The sequence below is a fragment of the Apodemus sylvaticus genome, chromosome 5 (assembly GCF_947179515.1).
Source record: "Apodemus sylvaticus chromosome 5, mApoSyl1.1, whole genome shotgun sequence".
In the NCBI taxonomy this organism is placed as follows: domain Eukaryota; kingdom Metazoa; phylum Chordata; class Mammalia; order Rodentia; family Muridae; genus Apodemus; species Apodemus sylvaticus.
In genome coordinates, this window is record NC_067476.1 from 6,993,189 (window position 1) to 7,008,388 (window position 15,200).

The 15,200-nt window shown below is 52.5% G+C and overlaps 1 protein-coding gene across 2 annotated transcripts in view; it reads left to right on the forward strand.

Moving 5' to 3' along the window:
- Col5a1 (collagen type V alpha 1 chain) overlaps nucleotides 1–15,200 on the forward strand; it is a 151,374-nt gene that overhangs the window by 36,870 nt on the left and 99,304 nt on the right. For both annotated transcript variants that reach the window (XM_052181959.1, XM_052181958.1), the window contains exons 3-4: nucleotides 5,189–5,402; nucleotides 6,542–6,704. In XM_052181959.1, coding sequence (XP_052037919.1) covers nucleotides 5,189–5,402; nucleotides 6,542–6,704 — 377 coding nt within the window. The remainder of the gene's footprint in view (nucleotides 1–5,188; nucleotides 5,403–6,541; nucleotides 6,705–15,200) is intronic.

The window sequence follows — 15,200 nt, forward strand, 5'->3', positions numbered from 1 at the left end:
AAGGTAAGAAGTCTCCAGGATCAGGTAGCTGGGTCCAGGAAATTGAGTGGATTCCCGAACCACATGATAGGGGATATTTTTGTGGTTGTTGATTAGTTTGTTGTTGTTTTGTTTTTGAGACAGTCTCATGTAGGCTGAAGCTGGCCTTGAACTTACCAAGCAGCTACGGAGATATTAAACTCCCAGTCTTCCTGTGGCCGCCCCCCAACTGGTGTGATTACAGGCACGTGACACACAGTGCCTGTCTTCAGCCTGGCCTGAGCTCTTACCCTCTGGTCTTAGACACCCCAGTGTGGGGGATGGATCGTGGACCTTACCACCAGTCCTGGCTGCCATTTATGTATTTATTTTTTGACATGGTCTCAGCTATTCTAGGCTAGCCTTAGATTTTGCTTTACAGTCAAGGATGACTTTGAACTTCCCATCATCTTGAATCCACCTTTCTAGCCCTAGGAGTGCAGGCCTGAATCCACATGAGGTTTATGTGGTTTTGACGATCAAGCTCAGAGCTCCACGTGGGCTCCGGGAGTCCTCCAACAACTGAGTCAGCACCAGTCCTGAGAAGTTTTTGGTTTTGTTTCCTCCTTTCCTGTCTAACTTGATTAGACATTCAGACTTGCTGTAGCTAGGGTGTAGGGGACACCAGGCCATCCAGTAGTTGTCTGACAGCTGCCAATGCAGCCAAGGTGGCTTCAGAGTCTCTGCAGAGGAGTGCTGGCGTCATCTCCTCAGGTCCCACAGGTCAGTCTGGGAAATCTGCTCTGGGGACAGCATTATGCATCGTCTGATGTCTGAGGCTGCCTCAGACAGCGTATGCCTCAGCCATACCTCAGAGCAGGTGGTTAATCCTGGAAAATCCTGGAAGGTACTGCAGGCTTTCTGATTGACAAGTGCTCAGGAAACGGGTCAGACCTTGTGAGATGCCTTCCACGGGTCGCATGCAACAACATGCCTGCCTTTGCGGCAGCCTCGGTAAGAATAAGGGTGACTGCTAGCTCCTGTGCGCCTTGTTCCAGACTGCAGGAGCTCCTTGGCTGCACCGGGGTGGGGAGGCTGTCTGTGGTAGCTGCACTAGGAGGCCTGAGGGCTACAGGCAACTGCATCAAGGCTGGATTGGGTAGAGCATAAGTAGATGCCTGTGATTGTCTTAGTGCTCATGAAGCCCATGGTTAGTGGCTGATCTCCACGGCAGCCACAGAGTCTTATCTTCGTGAGCAGCGTGTTTTCCCTTTCATGGGCTGTGTGGATCTGGGCCTTAGATGGCCAGGTGTGCTTGTTCATTCTCTCCCAGAGGGTAGGCACCATATCTAAAAGAAACTACAGGACATGCATGAAGGAGGTTCTGGATTTTCTCTGTACACAGCCAAGCTTTACTGGTCCTGTCTCCAGCTAGCACCGGCTGCTTGTAATACTTGAGTCATACTATGGCAGGACCTCTGGCCCCATATGTGGAGAACTAATCACCACCATTCTTCCGCTGAGGACTGAGGTCTTCCCTCTGCTCTCCTCAGCATCCTACTCTGAAGAGGTATCTGAGATTCCTGGCTTACTCAGGACTCTAGGCAGGACAGACTGGCTGGGAGCTCTTCTCCTTATCCTCCCATTGCCAGGGCTCCATCTTTCCTCAAGGATGCTAAGTCTTCAGTGGGCTCCAGAAGCAGCCCCTGACAAGCTACCCCTGTTGCCCCCTCCCACCCTCACTGGCCAGAGGTCCTGGGTCCGACTAATCCACTGCAGACCACAGGATAAATCACTTCTTGGCATGCTGGCCCTAGACCATGGTCATACGTGGAAAGCAGGCTGCCTGAGCTGGACCATGTGATACAGGACCCTAGGATGGTGTGAGAATATAGCAGCAGGCCAGAGGTTCTGCATTCCTTCAGTGAGCAGAACCGTGTGTTCTCTGAGAGGCTGTGGCCATCCTGCCCATATAGTAGTATGTGAGATTCTCTGGCTGAGAGCTACCTTACCTCATTCCGTGTACAACAGATATGGAATCTCATAATTTAGCCATGTCTTACCCTTCCTCCCCCATACAGTGGGATTTGAGGATGGCCTTTGCCTAGCACCCCCATCTATATGTGAAATCCCTTGTTTGAGTGGTCGCCTGGCTCTTGTCACCATATAGAATGGTATATGAAATCCTCCAGTTTATAGATGTTTTGATTCTTGCACCCTTGTGCAGTGGATATAGGGCCTCAGGTTGAAGGATGGCGGATCCCTTACATACCCCGTACTGTGGGGCGTGAGGGTGCCCTTGGGTTGATGGCATACCTTGGCATCTGCTTGGTGTTGGAGGTGCTCTCCTCTCGATTCCTGTTAGGCCCCATGTGATCCATGGGGACAGGCCATCTGCATGTATCCTGTACTCACTTGAGGCCCCAGGGCCATCCTTGGTGGCCCCAGAAGGACGCCATCCTGCTGCAAGTGTCAGATGAACGCTGTTCTTTAGGCCCATCACCTTCCCCACGGCCAATGAACACCCCATGGGGAGGTGGAGGGGAACAGATGAGAATCCCCCTGGACCACCAGGGGCCACTGGGACGCCTCGCTGGCTCCCTGTCTCAAGCTCACCACACCCTGCCATCATTTCCTGTCTTCACCCTCCCAGACCACTGCACACTGGCTATTAGGAGAATAAATTACTTGATTATTGTTTCTGTCCCTTACGGAAATGTCCCTTCCTGGGAGTGAGGGCCGTGTCTGTCCCTTGACCTGGAGCCTGGCCCATGTTAGAGGAACTGTCATAACTATTGGCTACCTTACCAAAGCAAGTGATCTGTCAGCCAGCCCACAGCCATTGACTTGGAAGAGTCAGTTCCATAGCAGCTGCATTTATTAGCCGCCTACTGTATCCCTGCCATGGACCGGGGCCTTTGGGTGTCGGTGGGAGGAGGGAGGATATCCCGTGAAGGAAGCTGCTGTCCCTCCGCTGTGCCACCTCTCAGTGGTGGCTTTTCCGAGTGAGATCAATCAGGAGGCAGCAGACTGCTCATGCACCTCTCCAGACTACCCAGAAGCTTGGAGTACAGTGTCAGCGGCCAGCTCCTGTCGTAGTGAAAAGAGACCTTCTTCAAGGGACTATAAATCCATTGTTATTTTGCTAGAAGAGAGATTAATGTTCAACATAATTCATCTTTTTCAAGTTTCCTCTGAGCTGAGAAAATTTGTTACCATAGTGATTTTAAACATTGAGGAAGGGCATTTTAATGAGCTGGGTGAGACGGGCCGGCTGCCCTCCACCGTAGATCATGATGGAGGGAGAGGAGTCTCGCATGTAGCATGCGCCTCATTCTTTCAGTCAATGGTTGCTAGGGACACAGAGTCAGGGTGGGCACAGAGGTGAGATAATGACTACATGGTTCACCCTGAAGGCAGACAGTGACTTTCCAGCTGCTATAGGGTCCACTCAGATGTCCACTCCCTACAGGTACAAGGCCCGGTCACTGGCACAGCTAACTGGGGCCTTCTAGTGGGCATGCGCAGCAGTGCTCAGTGCCCATCAGCCCCAGAGAAGGCTGAGACCTCTATTTTCCTTCACACGCCTGCCCAGTAGAGGGTGCAGTGTGACACCCAGGGCCGCAAGACAGTGAGGGTTTACACGTCCTCGTCTAAGAAGCTTCCTGTCTGGAAGATGAGGGTGGGCCAAGCAGGTCCCCAGTGGAGTCCATCTTTGCTCAAGTATCTCAGGTAGTTGCATGACCAGCATTATCAGAGCGGCCTGATTGTCACCCTGACCCCAGGGGAGCTGGTCATGCTGCCAAGCACACAAACAGGTTCCTGCACACCCAGCCTCATTGGGTGCCTGACCTGGGTAGGACACATGGTTGTTCACTGTCAGAGTCTGAGGGCCCCTTAACGAGAGGTCGTGACCCTATGGGGAGGTTCTTTCTCTGGCTTCCTTTTACCACCTTGGGATCTGAGTAGTTTCCCCGTCAGGAGCGCCCACAGCCTCCATGAGCTCTCTCGGCCTGTGTCCTATATCAGAAATGGGAAGGAACAGCAGTCAAGTTGTTATGTCCTGTTTGTGCCCCCACCCCCATCCCTGGATCTAGGACATTTTACTTTTCCCCAGCATGGTACCTGCAGCCTGCCGTTCCAACAACAGAGGGCACCCTTGGATAGCTTTGCAAGGAAAAGGTGACAGAGCCTACTACAGTAGTGACTAGTAGCTCCTGGGCCAAATGGCTGACAGGGCAGGAGTGTCTGCAATAGCCAGACACTCCTGCTCTGTCCCAGCCCATAACTCAGACTCCCAACACCCACACAGGAAACAGTGTGGCTTGGTGGTGCCTCACCACCCTGTCCTTTGTCAGCCTGTTCCTGCCAGATACCCTGCTGGGCGTTACCTGCTGAGGGATCTGAGAGGAGGGGGAGGGAAAGAATATGTCTAGATTGCTTTCTCTCATATTAAGTAGCTATGTGACTTACATCCTATCAGACCCAGGCAGTTGGTGGCAAAACTTCACTCACAGGAGGATAGTTGATATTTCCATCAGGATCCTTGGGGAGGCATCAGCCAAGGCCTCACTGAGCTTCTGCCAAGGGTGTCATCAGGAGTGGGTTCAGGTATTCTCAGGGTTAGCCTAGGGACTTCCTGTATTGAAAGGGATAGCCTCTCTTGTTCAACATACTAGATATTTGTTTTTCTTAAAATTTTTAATCGGGAGTATTTTAAAATTTATTTCTGCTTTTTCTTTGATGACCTCGACTGACAGGGAATTCTCAGACCGTGTGAGTCTAGGTGTGGTCAAGCCTGTCTCCCATTCCTTTCTTCTTCACCTCTCACATCCCCGTGATTGACACTGAATGAGGCACACAGTGTATTCAGCCTTTGATGCAGTGGGAGACTCAAATGTCCCCTGGAAGCTGCCGAGGGCAGCTCTCAGTCCAGTGGGTCCTGAGTAGGACTCAGAAGCAGATGCACAGAGGTGTAGCGTGGAGCCAAGGAAGGGCGTCGTGGGCTCCTCACCAGAAGGGCCTTCTAGGGAAATTTGTGTTTCAAGTATGCCTTGAACTGGCAGCTTGACCCCTGGTGTTGGACGAGGCTGTAGAAGTTGGTCTTAGGGCAGGTAAGCTGCAGAGGGACGCCTCCCACAGCAGAGTTTTCCAGATCTCTAAGTGGTCTAGCCTCAGCTTGTCATGGCTGGGTTCTCCTACGGCCTTCTCATCCTGTCCTCTGTTCCAGAGTCTGATTTTCCTGAGGACTTCTCCATCCTGACTACCGTGAAAGCCAAGAAAGGCAGCCAGGCCTTCCTGGTCTCCGTTTACAATGAGCAGGGCATCCAGCAGTTGGGGCTGGAGCTGGGCCGCTCCCCTGTCTTCCTCTATGAGGACCACACAGGGAAACCTGGGCCTGAAGAGTATCCGCTCTTCCCTGGCATCAACTTATCTGATGGCAAGTAAGTATCCCACTGAGGGAGGGGTGGAGCTGCTGGCCAGATAGTGTGGGGCAGCAGCTAGTCTGGTAGGAGATGGTTTTTGATGCCCACCTGCAGGGTACCAGGAGGTGGAGCGCTGGGCATGGAGTTAAATGCTTGGACTCCCCAGGGCTTGGTTTCTTCTCTTCTCTAGAACTCTAGGGGACCTTTGCTGTTCCCTGGTCCTGTTGTCCTGTAAAATGCACCAAGTGTGTCCTGTGCTGACCCTAGATCAGAAGGGTCAGAGGAGATGGCCATACTTGCCTGTTCCCAGAGGGACAGTCTCCGTGTGAGTGAGGGAAAGCAAAGCCCTGTCTTCAGAATTCTGCTGGCGGCTTTCCAAACGCTGGTGATCATCCATCAGGCAACCCTGGGGACCACAGCGATGGCTCCTGGGTTTTCTAGCAGGACTCTGTCAAGCCATCACATCAAGCCCACAGTTGTCACAGATCACATCCCACACGAGTGGCACTTTCCTGATAATGTTACCGCGACCGCAGCCTCCCTAAGACTTCTTCCTATGTCTGAACCCACCCTGAGCCCCCATGCTCACACCTCCCAAGGAGCTCTCGGGATTTGCATCTTAGAGATGAGAAATCTGGCTTTGAGGATCTGAGTGGACTAGAGAACAGTAGAGTCTCCTGTATCTTACATCTATTCCCCAGAAGTACCTGTGCTACAATCGCTCTCTCCAGAGTCTGGCTCCATTCACTGTAACAGGCCTACACATTAGGATTCCTCAAAGCAGGTGTCATGGAAGCCCAGAAGAACGTTCTCAGATGCACTGAAAGAGGGAGGTTAAACAGATATGACTCTCTGAACTAGGACAAGTGCTTTCTGGTTTGTAAACTTTAAAGACGTGTTGCCTGTGGATGCTATATTCAGAAAAGAAGCCTCCCGTTGCCTTTGAAAATTAGTTCTGAAGCCAATGGACATGATTCTTTTTTTTGACTCTCAGATCCTCTAAGTGACAGTATGACTCTCATGTGATATTGTCCAGATGTGTCCAAAGTCGCTCAGAGGTGTTGCGGTGCAAGGCCCTGGGGACTCTGCGTGCAGCCACACTCTGGCCTGTTGTGGTATGCACACTTTTCCCCACCTGAATGTTTGTTTCTTTGCAGGTGGCACCGAATTGCTCTCAGTGTCTACAAGAAAAATGTCACCTTGATCCTCGACTGTAAAAAGAAGATTACGAAGTTCCTCAACCGCAGTGACCACCCCATAATAGATGTCAACGGTATCATCATGTTTGGCTCCCGGATTCTGGATGATGAAATATTTGAGGTAGGCAGGAGATGGACAGTCCCCTATGCCACTTGGGATGTTTGTGGTCACGTGGTGGCTCTTCATGTAGAGCTCTGTGGCTTCCATGGAAGACCCATGTCCTTGGTTAGGGGTCAGTTTGATTCTATTGCTTCCCATAGGATGCTGTGCCCTGTGAGTAGCCCGGCCAGGCTGGCTGCAGTGTGAGCCCCATACGGGGATGGTAGTGACTGCCTGTTTTCAAGCAACCCAGTACACGTCCCCTGGGTGCCTCACTGGGATGGACACAGGGCTTCGGCAAGCTTGCCCTGACTGGCACCTTTTGATGGGCAAGGGTTCTGCTGAGGAGAGCCAGCTTCCTCTGAGTGGACTTGCAGGGCAGATCTGGGCCACGCAGTGGCATCATGGGGAGGGAACCGACTGACTCGGTGTGGGCGTTCTAAGTCAGTGATGTTCCAGCCAGGTCCAGCTGAGCCTGTCTCCTGGGAAAATGCCCCAGAGATAGGAGCAGGAAACAGCAGGGTCTGGGGCCTGCACTTCAGTCTAGAGTCCTCTGGATTCCTGTTGGGCATAGAAACATTTTGGGAACTGTCTTTGATTCAGGAAGAAGGTTGAGATCCCGTGCAGGTGTCTGGTGGTCCTGGAGGGCACTTGAAACCAGATGTACTGGAACAGATACCTCTGAGGTCTGTGTCTCAAGTGCATCTGGAGCCTGAGACCTTGAACTTGGGCTGGGACACTTGGCCTGGTTCCTTTTCTTTGACATACTTTGGACTTTTTGGGAAGTTTGGGGGCTGAGGTCTCCCAGCTGAAGAAGTTTGGTAATCACCTGGAGAATGGTCTCCGAGTGTGATCTCTTAGCTATCTTCCTCCGGGGCTTGGACAGGGCAGAATGGGGGCGGTGCTCTCCTAGATCCCCAAATACCATGTGAACGCTATAGCCTTCTTGTGCTGGGCCACCACCACAGTTGCCGCCCCTGTCTGATGATGAGACCTGCTGATGCTCTCACGGATGTGGTGGGGGTTCTGGGCCGTGTTGTCTCGGTGAGTCAGGCCCGGCAGGCTGGATACCATGACAAGCTGACCTTAGTGTTCTGCCGGTACTTTGTGACTGATGTGGAATTGCAATGCAACTATACATGGATCTGTGGCAAAAATGACACGTAGCTGAGTGTGCTGAGGAGTGAGCGCCGATGGCTGTGAACCATACTCATTGTGGAGGCTGGCCTGAGGTCAGCTAGGGTGAGGTTGGGATAGAATCCGCATTCAATAGCTGAGGAGAGTCCAGAGCAGCCAGCCGCCTCCTGCTCAAATGGGGTCAGCCTCCAGGAGAAGGTGAGGGCGGTGGGTGGGTAGATGGGCCTGCTGGACTCAGCTGCCTTTCTAAGGCGGATGCTGTAGTCCAGGCCTTCTGCCAGGTGGGACAGGGACATGGGAACAGACAGTGCTGGATCCTGTAAGCTATGGGGCTGCCCTCTGGGCAAGCTTCTGACTAGCTGTGCCCAGGAATTTGGGGTGAACAGGAGGGTGACTGAGTGTCCTCAGCTAGACAGGTAGCTGCTGGCCTGTTATGTGGGGAGCTGGTGCTCACAGCTTACCCAGGGGTCAAGTACTGCTTTTACAGATTGCCTTGTGGGAGGGTCTAGATAAAACCTGAGATGCTGGGAAGTGCCAGGGCTGCCCTGAAGAGTGGGGATAAGAGGGCACCAGAGGAGCTGGAGAGAGAACTCTTAGCTAGGAGAGCTAGGGTGGCCCCTGCTGTCAGTCTCTGGTGACTAAAACCTTAAAGGTAGGCATACAAAGGCATCCCAGGACTAAGCAAAACATCCGGTCTGACTGAATTTGCTGTGTACTAGTAATGTTGGGCTGTGCTGGACGTTTGTCATTTCTACAGGGTGTGCCATCGTGCCTTTTGTCATCAAGTTTCTGGAAAGGCTTTGCATTTTTTTCAAAAAGAACATCTGTGTGTGTTTCTCTGTGTGTATGTGTGTGTGTTTATTTCTGTGTATGTGTGTGTTTCTCTGTGTATGTGTCTCTATATGTGTGTGTTTCTGTGTGCGGTGTGTGTGGTCTATGTACATGCATGTGTGTATATTCATGCTTGTGTACAAATGAAAGCCAGCAGTCAGTGTCACATGTCTCCCTCACTTTCTACCTTCTTTCTGGAGACTAGATCTCACTGAGCGCATGCGCGCGCGCGCGCGCGCGCGCGCGCGCACGCACACACACACACACACACACACACACAGAAGGCACACACACACACAGAAGGCACACACAAGCATGATCCCCGGCAAGTGCTTGGTAATGGTTACCAATTTGTGTTGAGAACGAAAACAGTCCCAGTTTTTAAACACGGTTGGATACTGGCCGCAGAGCCCAGCGCTGCCTTTGGCTTTCCCTTGCCATGCACAGGGCGGTTCTCACCCTGCAACTGATGACTGGCAACTCTGTTGGAACAGCAGGTTGCAATGCACGCACAGTCCTGAGTTTCTGGTGAGCTCTTTTCTCCTGCCGTGGAATCTGATTTGAGGGGGAACGGCTGCCAGAAGCCAGGGATTTTTGTTGACCACAAGTTGTTAATGGTCTGAAGTCTGTGTTTTCCCAGCCCCAGGGTTTCCTGGCTGTTAGCTGTGCGCACGGTGGGAAATTGGACCTGTCTTCCTTAATGAAGACCAGCTAGGGCAGCAAGGCGGAGGGTGGCCAGTAGGGACTTTTTCTCCTCTTTGCTTCTTACAGTGTAATGGCAGAGGAGGGGGGCTGGTCTCAGCTTCTCTGTGACTCCTTGCAAGTGAATTTTTTATCCGTTTGGAATCTAAGTGATTTAACTCTTTGCTTTCCAGGTTTCAGATAATGGTGTTCGCTGTTTTCTTCATTTTCATTGCCTGGCTTCTCTAGAAGGCTCTTGCTGGAAACTTCTCCAGTGGCCTTTTCTTCTCACAAGATTCTTATGCTTGTTAAAGGCTAGTTTGTTCCACAGCTCTCTGGATTTGAGGAGTGTGAGGCCACTGGTGCTGAGGCCGAGGCCGGGGCACTGCTGGCACTGGCTTGCAGTTCCTGCCCAGAACTTCTTCTAGGCAGATCCGCCAAATTCCACAGGGCTTCCAAGGACCCTTGGGGAAGCCTGGGACACCACAGCCCTTCAGAGACCCTTGTATAGCGAGGAGACACTCTGAGGGAGACAGCTAGGGAGGACACTCCCAAGACCACAGTCGAGGCTTCTGTGACAGTGTCCTGATGATCTCCATGGCACATGTTGAGCCCAGCCGTAGTGGCCTGGCAAGCAGTCTCTGGCAGCTGCTAGAGACTTTTTTGTTTCACTAGTTCGGATCTGAGTCTTGGGGTTTCCCTGATGTTCAAAGGATGCTGTGCATACCAGGGTCTTGCAGAGTTGTACAGAGAGGAAGTGAGGGTGTATAGACTGCAGATTTACAGCTCTTCCCAGATGGCCATTATGTGGTCTTCCTGACTGAGGACATGGAGCTCAGCATTCACATCTGTAAAATGGGTGCAAAGAAACCACCACTGTGGGGCTATGCATCAAGAGCTGTGTGAAATGCCTGCTCAAGGGCTTCGGGGAAGCATGTTGAACCCAGGCCCTTTTGGTCAGGGCTGTGGCCCTTCTGGCCTATTACTAGTGGCACTCACTGCCTTCCCTACGGAGGCAAAGATACAAGTTGTCTCACCTTATCTAGTAAGTGTTTTGACTCCCCCTCAGAGATGGGGAGGGAGGGGAGACTCATGCTTCCCCACTCCTTATCCCAGCTGAGAGGCTACAGATGGATAGACAGGAAGTTGTAACCCTGACTAGAGTTGTCGTTCCTGGGACACCGTGGTCCCAGCTTCCCTGCCACCTTAGAAGCTCACTGTGAAACATGAGCTACTGTTCTTGTCCCTCGGCCTCACACTGTCTGCGTCTCGGGGGCTTACAGGGCCTCACTTCATGCTCTTCCTCGCTTCCCTGGCCAACTCCAAGCCCCGCCTTTGTGTTCCAGAGGGGTATGCTGAGGCTACGCTGCACAGCTTGAGTCTTGCCCTTTTCCTTGCAATGTGTCTGAAATCTGAGGTGCAGGAGATGCTGGGCAGGCCAAGAGCCTGCCACCCAGGAAGCGGTGGCGTGTTTCTTGACCTCCTCATATGGGAAAACACGCCCTTTTCATCCAAGAGTGAGCTCTGGGGTTTGGGGGCAGGGACACAGCTGTCAGGGAAGGGTGTCATCAGACGGGTGGAAGCAAGCCCTTCCATGGTGGAGTGTCTTTGCAGATAGGCTGCTAGCAACACTGGCTTTGCCCTGTGCCTGCCCACCTCAGGGTGCTAGAGGCTGGGAGCCTTGTTTTATTCGGAGAGCGTGGGAAGCTGGCACCGAGAGCTGAACAACCTATCAAAGGTCGTCTGCGTCGTGGCAGCAGAGGGGGACTTCTTCAGCCGGGTAGCCTGGCTCTAGACCTCTGCCACTGGCTCCTGTGACTCTACATTAGCCAAAGACATCAGAATTCCTGGTCCTGTGGGGTCTATGAGACCATACAGAAAGAACCAGAACAAACATCTTTCCAGGGTGGAAGTTCATTCATTGCACTGACGGTTAATGACCTGCCAAGCACCCTTGACTCCCCTAGCGCCATCCTCCCATTTCCCACCCCACCCTGAGGCCGCTCTTGTTCTGGTGTCTGTGGGTTTGAGGCCAACCAGCGTTCTCAAGGGAAGGTCAGAGAATGGCACCTTCTGCTTGCTCTAGGGCTCTGAGGTGGAAAGGCTCTTCCTGGAGCCTTCCTGGAGCATGCCATGGAGGAGGCTGAGGCTTCTGGGATAGGGGGCATGGCCGTCCTCGGACTCTGGGCCAGGAGCCAAATGTGCTTTTAAGCTGTTGAATGTTTCAAGGGGCAACAAGACCAAACAGACTGTAAACCCAGCTCTCACTGTGCGTCCCCCACAGCCCCCCGCTGGCGGATTCCCCTTCCCGACCGCACCTCAGCATTTGAAGAAGGCCAAGTGTTTACCTAATCCTGCCTTCCCTGTCTCCAGGAGCTGGCTTTTCCACTGACGTGTTTTTTCCTGGAATCTGCCCTGAGACAGGAATGGGCTGTGCTGAGGAGGCGCTTTCCTCAGTAGCCAGCCCAAGGAGATCTGGTCTGGCCTTCTCAAACAGGTCTGAGACCCAGTCATCTGTGTGAGTGGGGAGCGGAGCCCTGTTCTAAGGGGAAGCTATGACCGGTGTGGCCCCAGATCCAGGCCCCGCTTTAGCTCCAGTGTTAAACCTCTGAATCCTGCCAGGGTTTCTCACTTTTTCTCCTGCTCATCTGTCCAACAAGGACTTCCCTGGTGAGCTGTAATGGGCCGAGGGACTCAGCCCAGGCCTGCTGTAGAGTGGAATACAGAGCCAATGGAGAGGGACTTGCGTCACTGGGGAGTGGACTGAGGGGAGAGACCTCTGCAGAGAGCTGTTCCCAGCTTGTGAGAGCCTGCCAGTGACTGGTGGACAAGCTGAACCGTCCCCTAGAGCAGCTGCCCCTGTCCAGCTGTCAGCCCTGCCATGTGCTTCATCTCTGACACCCTCCCTTGTGACCTGAATGTCAAATGCATCTCAAAAGGAGCCCCAGTGAGGCATGGGATGCTCTACCCAGCCTGAGAACAGCCAGGAAAGGCTGACTTGGACTCTGGTTGCAGATAGCTATGAGCCGGCTTTCCCGAAGCCCATCTGACACCGTCTCTGTGTCCTAGTCTCATCCATTATGATGCTTGCAGTTTAGGTGGGCAGTCTGGACCAGGCCTGAGATTTGGCCTGAGTCCCTGGCTGACCTAGGTCAGCATAGCCGTGCCTGTGTCATGTTGGCCATGCTGCGAGGGATCTAACACAGCAACAAGACCTGCTTTCCCATAACCTTCTGGTACTGCTCTAGGCCCCTGCATCCTGAGCCACAGACAGGAATATGGAAGCTTCTAGAACTAAATGCTAAGACCTGGGTTCAGTGACTAGAGGGGACACCTCAAACCCAGGCTCTCAGCTGCCTATCCTAGGCATGGCCAAATGGGAGGGGTATACATCAGTGAGCAAACAGGCGTGCATGTGCCTGGGGCTTTGTCCCTCCGGCTCGGACCATGACTCACAGTTAGCCAGTTCTGGTCTTCTGTATTCCACTCAGGCAAAGTGTAGATGCTGCTGCCTCTGGCCATCTCAGGTCTGTTCTCCCGCAGACTGAGTAGGCCTCAGCATGTGCCCTGTGACAATTGTGTGTATGGTGTGTGTGTGTGTGTGTGTGTGTGTGTGCACATGTGTGAGTGCCGCTGTGTATACACGGAGGTCAGTGGTCAGCCTCAGTTGCTCACTCTCTCCTATCTTGCTAGAGATGGGATGTCTTTGTCATTTGCTGTCCCCTCCACTAGACAGCTGGTGTAGGGTGTGGGGTATAAGGTGTAGACATGAGATTTCAGGGATTCTGTCTCTGCCTCTCATCTTGCTGCAGAACACTAGGGTGTGCCCCTACTATGGCTGGCTTTACATGGGTGCAGGGAGCCATTTACCTGGTGATGAGTTGTATTCCTTGAGAGGCCCCAGGACACTAGCAAGTGTGGATTCAGGACTTTATCTGGTTGTATCTTCAGTCTGCCTGCTCCCTGGTACCCCCGATTCTGGGAAGGGCAGAGTTGTTCTGATGAGTCTCCTGCAGCTGACATGCATGGTCACAGGTGGTGGCAAAATGGAGAATCTGCTTCCTTCCAATCTAGAAGGCTCTGAGTCCAAGGCCCAGGTGTGGGCAGGACACACAAGGCTTACCCTAAACCTCACTTCAAAACCTTCAACTGAGCTCCATCCAAACTCTTACCATGAAGGCTTAGAGCTGAAACAGAGCTTTGGGGCTTCCATTTAGCTTATATCTATAAAGCAGCTGTAAAAGGCTTCCCCTGACGCCACCAGAGCACACACACTTCAGCATAAGGCACTGGGCATTCCTGAGTGGCTTCCACTTCCCCAGCTACCAGGTTTAGGAAGAGCTTCATGTTGGGACAGGAGCTGGCCCTAGCCTGTGCCGTGGCTGGCAGCGGGCCACACAGGGTGACTCACTAAGTAAAGTTGTTGGCTGGCAGGCAAGCAGATAGAAGTCTCTGCTTCTAGGACCCAGTAAATCACGGCACTGAGGCCCATAGCTGCAGATTCAGCCCTTCATAGCACTTGCCTGGCCTGTGCTATGAGGGGGTCAGGCTTGTTCCATGGAAATTGTGAGCAACGACATCTCCCAGGAGACTGGGGTGACCTTATGCTGGAAGTCAGGCTTTGTCAGTGATATCACGCTGGGCCGGCACGCAGTAGACATCCTGGTTCCCCCGAGAGCATCGTGAAGCTCTAGGAAGCGGAACCTCTTTGCCTGGAGACACACAGGGCCAAGTCATCAAGGGAGGTGACCAGGGCAGGCAGGACACGTGTAGGGTGACAGAGGGACAGTGTGTCCCCTGCAGGAGTGGCATGTGGCCAAGGAACCTGTGAGAGACTAGAGATTGCTATCGGGCTAGTAAGAGGTGAGAGTGTGTGAGCACGATCTGGGGGCGTGGCCATGTTTTCCTTCAGTTCCCATGGCTGACTGCACAGGCACTGGGAGCATGTTGTCAGAAACACAGATGGACACCTTTGAATCTCTTCGAAGCTTATTGAGTAACAGGAAGACTACAAGCTGTGTCAGTTTGGTTGGCTGTGATCCCCCAAGCACTCCTAATTGGGACTGATAGACAGGGCCATTGGCAGCCACGGGTCCTTCCAGTCCACTCTGAATGGTAAATATTAACTCATATTATATACTTGTTCTGGTTAGTTATTTTTTATTTTGCCAATTCAACACAAGCTAAAGACAGCCAGAAAGAGAGAGCTTCAAATGGAAAACTTACTCTATCAGCTTGGCCTGTGGGCAAGCCTGCGGGGGCGTTCTCTTGAGTGACGGTTGATGGGAAATGGTGGGTGTTGCCGCCCCTAGATGGGTGGTTCTATATTCATTAAGAAAGAAGGCTGAGCAAGCCGTGAGGAACAAGCTAGTAAGTGTTCCCCTCCGTGGTCTCTGCTTCAGTTCCTGCCTCCAGGACCCTGCCTTGAGTTCCTACTGAGTTAGTTCTCTTGGTGATGGACTGGGACTGGGACTCGGACTCGTGAGCCAAATAAACTCTTTCCTCCCCAAATTGCTTTGTGTCAAAATGTTTTATCACAACAATAGGAGGCAATCTAGGACAACACTGCATTTTACAACAAAGATATGAATTATTCTCTCTCTCTCTCTCTATCACACACACACACACACACACACACACACACACAGACAACAGAATTATTAAGAGGCTGCAGAATTGATATTGATAATGGCTATCCTATGAAGTCTGAATTTGGCCATACCCGTAGCCCTGGCTCAGGTCAATCTGTAGCCTTCTTCAGATAGCCTAACCTGCACCACTGGCCTCAATATATCCCATGCTGATGGGTCAGGCCGCCACAGCCAAGCTCTGGGCTATGTCCTCCATCCTGCCTCCCTAGATCTCAGA